Source organism: Alosa alosa, chromosome 16, assembly GCF_017589495.1.
Source record: "Alosa alosa isolate M-15738 ecotype Scorff River chromosome 16, AALO_Geno_1.1, whole genome shotgun sequence".
In the NCBI taxonomy this organism is placed as follows: domain Eukaryota; kingdom Metazoa; phylum Chordata; class Actinopteri; order Clupeiformes; family Clupeidae; genus Alosa; species Alosa alosa.
Genome location: NC_063204.1, coordinates 4,804,472 through 4,813,295, shown reverse-complemented (window position 1 = coordinate 4,813,295; position 8,824 = coordinate 4,804,472). Strand labels below are relative to the sequence as shown.

Sequence of the window (8,824 nt, the reverse complement as noted above, 5' to 3'; positions counted from 1 at the left end):
AAAACTGTGCTCTTGATGGGACTGTGGTCACTATAGGAGGAATGCTAAAACTGTGCTCTTGATGGGACTGTGGTTAGCCAGAGATCTCTACACTGCTTACGGCCTCCATGCAGGCTACAGTCACATGCTGCGTGGATGACAAACCAAACTCTGAGAGGCTTTTGAGTCACAGTCAAGTTTGGAGCATAATGTAACAAAAAACAATTATTGGATGATATTGCAGCACAGGTCAGCTGACACTAACAATTAAATGCACATGTGCTCTAGGGCTTCCAATATACATTCTGCAGGGCAAAATCAATGTCCATTGCTCCTGTTAATTCAATATGGCATAAGAAATACAATGGGGGCATTCGTATAGTAAATGGAACACATATCTGTCCTTTGAACGGGCCAGGGCTTCAGGAGAGGGACAGGCCAGACCAGAACAGCCATCTACAGAATATACACTCAGAGCTCCAGTGTTTCCTGTTCTTGGATGCGTTTACACACCTACACACACACACACACACACACACACACACACACACACACACACACGCACAGATAGCAATGCAAATCTATCACTTTGGCTATTAACAATGCTGGTTTCATTAAAACAGCATATTCACTAAATGAATAAATAAACAAAATGTGTGTGTGTGTGTGTGTGCTGGTCTCCAGCATCTGTGTGTGTGTGTGTGTGTGTGCAGCTGAATGGCCCGGCGTTACTCAACCCCTTACGTGGACTCGGCCTTCCCTACGGCCCCTCTAGTGGCGGCAGAGGGACACAGCACCTCACTCTCCCTCCTCAGTAACACACACACACACAGCACCTCACTCTCCCTCCTCAGTAACACACACACACACACACACACACACACACACACACATCACCTCACTCTCCCTCCTCAGTAACACACACACACACATCATCTCACTCTCCCTCCTCAGTAACACACACACACACACACACACACACACACACACACACACACACACACACACACACACACACACACACACACCTCACTCTCCCACCTTAGGAACACACAGACACACGCACACACTCCTCTCTAACCAAGTCCTCTGTTTAGCACCCGATCTAGCAGCATCCCTCTGCAGTGTAATTGACATACAGTAAACCACACACACACACACACACACACACACCAAACACACACAACACACACACACACACACACACACCACCTCACTCTCCCTCCTCAGTAACACACACACACACACACACACACACACCCCACACACCACCTCACTCTCCCTCCTCACACCTGATCTAGCAGCATCTCTCTGCAGTGTAATTGTCATACAGTAAACCACACACACACACCCCAAACACACACACACACACACACACCCCCCCAAACACAGACTAACTGTACACACTGAACTGGGTGACACCCAAAACATCCACGCCGTCGCCAGTGTTGCCTGGAACATGGACTGCTGTTGTGTTTCAGTTCCTCTCCTCTCACTTCATTACTCTGACTGATAGGAATAGATCATCTGCGCATTAGTTGGCCAGGTGTGTATCAGGTGTGTATGGTACTGTACCTGTGTTGTGTGTATCAGGTGTTGTGGCCAGGTGTGTGTTTTGAGTTCACAGTCTCATCCATGTGCACAATACGAATACGGGGGGCAGATGGACACACACACATTCTAACACTGGCGTACCTGCAATAATCTCCCCTACGAACCCTTCAGTGAGTACTGTAACAGTGTGTGTGCGTGAGAGAGAGATAGAGAGTGTGAGTTTTCACACAAAGGGCTGCTGTCATTTAAATGCCAGCTCTAATTGAGGCCCTGAAGTGGGTGGCTGGCTGGCTGGCTGGCTGGCTCTCTCTCTCTCTCTCTCTCTCTCTCTGTTTTGGGGCCACAGAGAGGGTGAGCAGCACAATGTTTTTAGGTGTTTTGATGAAGTGCTCACTGAATAATTGAGAGGAAGTGTGGATGGCAGTGCCGGGGTATTCAGACTGAGAGGAGCGCTACACTCTTCCTCCAGATCATGCAAACGAGTCAAAGATCTCTGAGAAGCCACCAAACCATTGCTATTGATGTTCTCTTTTTTGTCGTAAGACGTTTGCAGTAATCCAGAGTTATGCAAACATGAGCGACACATGGCTGCATTTGGCCACATTTGGTCTTTCTCCTCCATCTCTGGGGATGGGTGCTCCTGTGGCATTATGGGTATTTATGACACTCGTGAGGTTTATTACTGTTTGCATGTACTGAATACACAAGCATTTGCATTTGGGTTTGTGTCTGTAACTGTGTGTGTGTGTGTGTGTGTGTGTGTGTTTGATCTAATATGAGTGGTACGCATATCCATGCATTCACACTTCATTCATATCACCCAACAGCACATTTACCATGTTGTTAGTCGCTTTGGTTAAAAAGCGTCAGCCAAATGTAATGTAACGTAATGAAAGATGAAGGAGCAGCCCGAGGCGAGAGAGAAGAGAGAGAATCACAAACACCCCCCTACTCTCACAAACACCCCTCTACTCTCCACGGGCCACAAGCACCCACGGGCCACAAGCACCCCTCCACTCTCCACAGGCCACAAGTACCCCTCCACTCTTCACGGCCCACTGTCACAGCCAAATAACTATTTATGCGCTTTGTGAGCTCATCCATTTACGGTCGAGCGGCAAGGGAGAAGTGACAGAATAGAAAAACGCCATCTCCAGTAATCCTTACAGTCAGGAAGAAACATCAGCTCTTATGGCCACTGCTGTCCACAAATAACCTGCTTTATGTCCATTGTGAATGAGTGCAAGAGAGCTTTATGTCTGTGGTGAATGAGAGCAAGAGAGCTTTATGTCTGTGGTGAATGAGAGCAAGAGAGCACTGTGTTTTGATTGCATCATTACAATAACAAACAATGCAACTTACAGATGAAAATTGAACAGAACATTAGCTTTACCATTCTCTACTCATGTCTCCTTACTGAACTAACTACCTAAGTACCTAATTAACTAACTAACCAACCAGGTGAATACAGTTGCATGGCCTGCTTCTTTACACAACCCAAACGGAGAGCGCGGGGAGGGTTCGACATGTTTGGCCTGCGGATGCCCGAGCACTGGGCCTTACCGTGGAAGAAGCTCTTGACCCTGAGGTAGCTGACGCTGAGGCGCAGGACGGAGAGTTTGTCCAGTTTGGTGATGATGTCAGGGGAGAACGGCAGCAGGCTGGCCAGCCGGTCCAGCTCTGCGTTCAGCCGGTCTCGGTGCCGCTTGGACGGGTTGGACTTCTCATTTACCGGAACCGGTTTCCTGGAGGCAATGCAAGTAGCAAAGCTGACAGTGAGTAATATTACTCATTATGTTAGTAACAGTGAGTAATATTACTCATTATGTAAGTAACATTGAGTAATATTAATCATTTTGTAGGTAACATTGAGTAATATTACTCATTATGTAAGTAAAAGTGACTAACATTACTCATTATGTACTGTAGGTAACAGTGAGTAACATTACTCATTATGTAGGTAACAGTGAGTAACATTACTCATTATGCAAGTAACACTGAGTAAAATACTAAACTGTAACACAAGTTGAGTAAGAACAGGCACAATCATCAACATAACTCACAAGTTGAGTAAGACCAGGCACAATCATCAACATAGTGAGTCTCACAGAATGGCCCATATCACACTCACAGTGAACATTCATTATGCCTACATATTCTGGAAATGATGTCTTAATATCGTGGCTGAAAAAGATTCTTCATAGTTGTGACGTTGTTCACTAAATCAAACCCTTCAAAGACAACCACAAATAATCCTTCATTAATGGATTTTTAAGTATAGAACCAATAAGGCCAAGACAAGGTCAAAGTAAGGGCCTTGGGGCCCGTGGAGGGCATGTCCTCTAATGACACTTGTGCCAACTGGAGGTCAGTGAAAAGGGTACTTAATGAGAAAGGCCACATTGGAAGACTCTCATTGGCAGTTGATGCCGGACGCATTTCAACGTAACTGTGTTTCGCTGGGTAATGCTATACAACCACTAAGGGACGACTTCATTAAAATCAACTCTGTCAGATGTACAACTCCAAATGCTGTTCAGTGTTTTTGAAAGGTTTTTCACCTAATATCAGCGAAACGAGCTGAAAAGACTCGATTAGTGTGAAGAAAGGTCATGACTCTAACGCAGGGGTCAGGGAGGGGTCACTAGATTACAGGCTCCGCTGGCCAATAATGAGCCAGCTTGCTTCTGTTCAATCCCGCGCGTACTGTATGCTCCAAAGCACCACACACACCATGCTCGGCTCCAAAGCACCACACACACCACGCTCGGGTCCCATGCAGTCAAATAGTAAAAGAAAAACTCAAAAACCTCTGTTTTTCCCTCACTGAAACTTCACATTTTAACATGACAAATTGATGAAGACAGCCGAGTCTGTTGTCACATTACATACAATATGTAAATGCATAATGTGAGTTAACATGGAATCTTTGGCACGTATACAGGCAACATAGAGATTGGCCGCCCATGTAAACCATGCAAAATATATTACACAACCACTACAACCACTACTGCCTCTGTTGACCCATCCTACTGTACTGCCCCCAGCTTGTGAGAGTAGCCCGTCCCCTGCAATAAGCGCGTGTCCCTTTGCCCACTCTGTCCTCAAATTCTGTCCGAGGACAAACTCTGGGAGTCGAACAGGTGCGTGAACTCAGAACGGTTTCTCTGGATGGGTTGTTCTCAACCGAAGCACTCAGGCAGGGACTGCCACAAGAACAATCCTGTAGTTCCTCCTCTCTCTCTCTCTCTCTCTCTCTCTCTCTCTCTCTCTCCTCCTCTCTCTTTCTCTTTCTCCCTCTCTCTCCCTCCCTCTCTCTCAGTGGCTACCCGGGGAGTCTGCCTCTGGATGTGTTCTGGTGGAGGGGGAGAGTCTGATTTCTTCCACATGGACGTGGCCTCGTGTCGCATCTTTAAATAACCCCCTCCGAGGAGCGCCCCCGAGAAGTGTCCCCAAAGTCACAGGACTGGACAGCACTGGGCCCTGGCCGCCACCCCGGCTCTGATGTCCACCAAGTCTACACACTGAACTCAGCAAGTTATCTGCAAGCGGGCTGATATAATATCCACACAGTAGTGACCTCTGCTTCTCATTAAGGACCAGACTGAGTCATCTGCTGGTTCTGGCATTCTATAGACCCTTTCAACAATCAAAACAAAAACAATGCTTGAACGTTCTATTTGGGCCCCAATCTACTTCCTCTGCATTAAGATAACATATGGAATGTTAAAAAGGAAGCCTTGTGGGGCCAACTATGATGCTGATAATGGAACTCTCTTGAAAGGGTCTATATGAAAATGGGCACATTGATGAAAAGCTGTCTGTTACAGTAAAGCATATCACAGCACACACTATAATCCTAACAGTGTTTCTCTCTCTAAGCTAAATGTGAAGACAGAGCAAGCGACCTCAGAGGACTCGGAAGAGGAGTCCCCACCCACCCAACAACAACCAAAAGAGCACACTGACATTATGCGCTCGCAAATCACCACTAATCAATCATTTGAAAAGTTAGCTGAGGATTTGGTAAACACAGAGTGGCACTCACCCACTGTGTCCTGGACGTGTGTAGGTCATCACTAAAAGACTACCAAACTATCTGATTACTCAAAGCTGCAGTGGCTAGCATGAACCACATGATCGACAGATTAAATTACAAATATTTTCTGCCTTCCTCATAAAGCTAGTGTTTGCATTTGATCCACAATTCATAGAGGCAGAACTTTAAAGTGCATATTTAGTCCTTCAGTACCATTACTCTCCCAACTCTTCCTAAATATTTCATTAATATAGTCACAATGATAATAATAATAATAGCAATAATAATAATAATAATAATAATAATAATAATAATAATAATAATAATAATACACATAATTATTGTTACCTGTTGTTTTGTCTAATTAAAAAAAATACTTTTGAAAATTGGTAACTGGTCATTTTTTTCTTCTACAGCAACAAAAATGTAAAGATGTTTTGGCATGACATATTGTCAGTTTATTAGAGGATGCATCCATTTCAACATTCCAGTTCCTTCTCATTGCTATAGACTTTCAACCAAACTGACGACGTTAAATAGTTTTATACTCAACTGTTTTTGAATCGGTTTCCTTCTTTTTCTACCGGCATACATGCAGTCTCCAGGCGGAATCATGGTGCGGCGCTCCTTGGATGGAACAGGTGCGCTGAAAACACATGCAAATGTCATGTTTTTTAAAGACATGATAGAGAAAAGCATCAAGTCCTCGACTGTGCCTGTGCTCTACACACTGAAAACATCAGTGGCAATTAGAAATTGCAATAATTGCAATATGCCTATACTTTATTAGTCATAATAAAAGATAAGTGATAATGTGAATGAACTCTCAAGTTTTAAAGTAAGCCATGTCGGTGCCATGTGGCTGTTGTTTACTGCCAGGAGCCAATCGTTGAAACGCTCCAAAAAACGTTTGACCCACAATTAGCAAACAAGTACTGACTCACAAGGTTTTGGTTACAGCACACAAAATCATCCCAGAATTAAAAATTAGCATGAACAAAATAAGCAAATCAACTTACCAGGTCTCTCTGTCAGAATATCCCAGTTCCAGTATAATGGTAATATTGGATATCAATTGACAAGGAAAAATTATTTATGGTTTCATAAATGAACGGTTATTCCAGAGGAGCGACCGAGAGAAAGTCAAGCAACTCCAAACTGATGTTTTCATCAGTTTGCTACGCTCGAGGCAGATGTGGTTGATGCTTTATACCCAATTGAGTCGCCGCTCACTTCCTCGCGTTTCAGGTGGCAGATTCCTCCGAATGACAAGTCGAGCTCTTCGCACGCAATTCTGCCTCACAAACTGCGCGCGCGCGTTACGCACACACACACACACACACGGTTTTGTGTTTTTTTTAGGGCAGAGCAAGGGGAGGGGTCACACGCAAAGCTCTCCTTTACAAATCTCCATGAAGCCGAATTTACAAGGAGTTACTCTTCGGTATCCGAGGCTTCAGTCAAATGGATCGGATATTTTGGACCAGCAATTGATCGAAAACCCATCAACTTTTGGCGCTTTCAAGTCTAGCACCATACCCTGAAGACGACAACTTGGATTTCTAGAACGAGTTTATACTTTGGGTATGGGGAAGACGCCTTTATGCCGACTGTGCGTTTGAAGATTAATAATAGAACCCTGCCTCTGGATGTTTTTGTTTATTAATAGCTCCAGCTAATGTCGCATTAACGACTAATGTAAGGTTGTGTTTAAGAAGACGGAAATCTGTGTTGGAAATCTAAATAAATCCTTCGTCTCCCTCCTAGGTCGTGGTCTACATTAGACTGGCTATGTACAAATCCTTTCAGATGGGTTCATTTGGCGGTCAGCTTTTCCTTCCGACAGATACTGTGTGACTTTGTATCGTAAATAAATGGAAGTGTTTTTTTTATTTACTCAAGTCAAGTCAAGTCAAGTCAAGTCAAGTTTATTTATATAGCACATTTCATTCACAGAGGTCATTCAATGTCTCTCAACATAATCTTTGAGAATAATCTGTCAGATTTTGTTTAGTAGGCTATTCAATTGTCTTGTAACTCGAAACGACCATTTCAAATGGGTAGGATAGGAACGAAGCGAAACCGGTAAACTTTTTGATTTGTCATTACTTAGTGATATAGGCTAGTCTACGGTAGGCTATACATTTTTCTGTGTATTCTTGATTGGCTGGAATGGTAGCTATGAGAAGTTTTCCACAGAGCGTTTACATTTATCACGCTTACTTATGCTTTCAGTCGAGTAGCTATGTAGCTATGTTGTCTTTGTCAGTACAACTACACACTTCCCCAGCGCTTCATCAATGTATGACGGAGTTCTTGCATCACTCCCCCAGAAAGAAGCAATCATAGAGTTAGCTTATGCTTTCACATGTTTCAAACTGGTATGGAACTGGTTATGACTGTAACGATAACTCAGTGAAGGGTAGCTCAAATGCACATGCTTAAATCAGGTACAATGTGCTTCCACATGCGCCACAAGGGTGGTCTTTCCATTTTGACCGCAGCTGTGAACAGTGCAGTTTACAACTGTTTGCTTGTGTGTGTGTGTGTGTGTGTGTGCGCGCGCGCACGCGTGCTCATGTGTGCATGCATGGGCAGTAGAAAGAAAGAGTGTGTGTGTCTGTGTGTATGTGCAGAAGATACCACACACACACACACACACACTTAACTGCTATTCCCATTCCTACATATTTCATGGGTGAGTGGAGGATGAGACCGTGGCGGTGTTCATGAAATAAAGATTTGTAGCAAGAGGTGCCAGAGCGTGATACCTGTCTCCCCGACTCAGATCAGATCCCCGCCCCGCCCGCCACAGCTCCAGCAACAAGAACATCGCAGGGGGACGGGACACAACAGATGAGTGGGAGTGGGACCCACCGCACATGTCCCAAAGACGCCGGCCCCTTTCCCCTTGGGGATCAGTAAAGGATCTATCTATCTATTGTAGTGTCAGCTCTATTGTTGGATGAAATAAACAATTTAATTGCAAATTATCTTTCTATTAAAGCAATACAACGAAAGAATTTGTATCTATCTCTTGCCATCAATTTCCAATGTGTATCCTAATTAATTAATTGTACATTACACATGTAATGTCCTTTCAGAGTAATCTTTTAACATTTTTGAACCTCCCTGCACACTGAAAAACGAGCAGTGAAGGGCAGCCGATGGCCCAAAGTACCAAAAGGGTCATTTGGCTCTTGCACAGTACACCAGTTACAAAACACAACACCAGTTACAAAACACAACACC

The 8,824-nt window shown here is 44.2% G+C and overlaps 1 protein-coding gene across 1 annotated transcript in view; it reads right to left on the bottom strand.

Moving 5' to 3' along the window:
• Nucleotides 1-8,036, bottom strand: part of LOC125309835 — an 85,626-nt gene extending 77,590 nt beyond the window's left edge. The window contains exons 1-2 of the mRNA XM_048266959.1: nucleotides 6,126-8,036; nucleotides 3,097-3,278 (exon numbers count right to left, since the gene is read on the bottom strand). Coding sequence (XP_048122916.1) covers nucleotides 3,097-3,278; nucleotides 6,126-6,271 — 328 coding nt within the window. The 5' untranslated portion in view covers nucleotides 6,272-8,036. The remainder of the gene's footprint in view (nucleotides 1-3,096; nucleotides 3,279-6,125) is intronic.
• Between the last annotated feature and the right edge of the window lie 788 nt (nucleotides 8,037-8,824).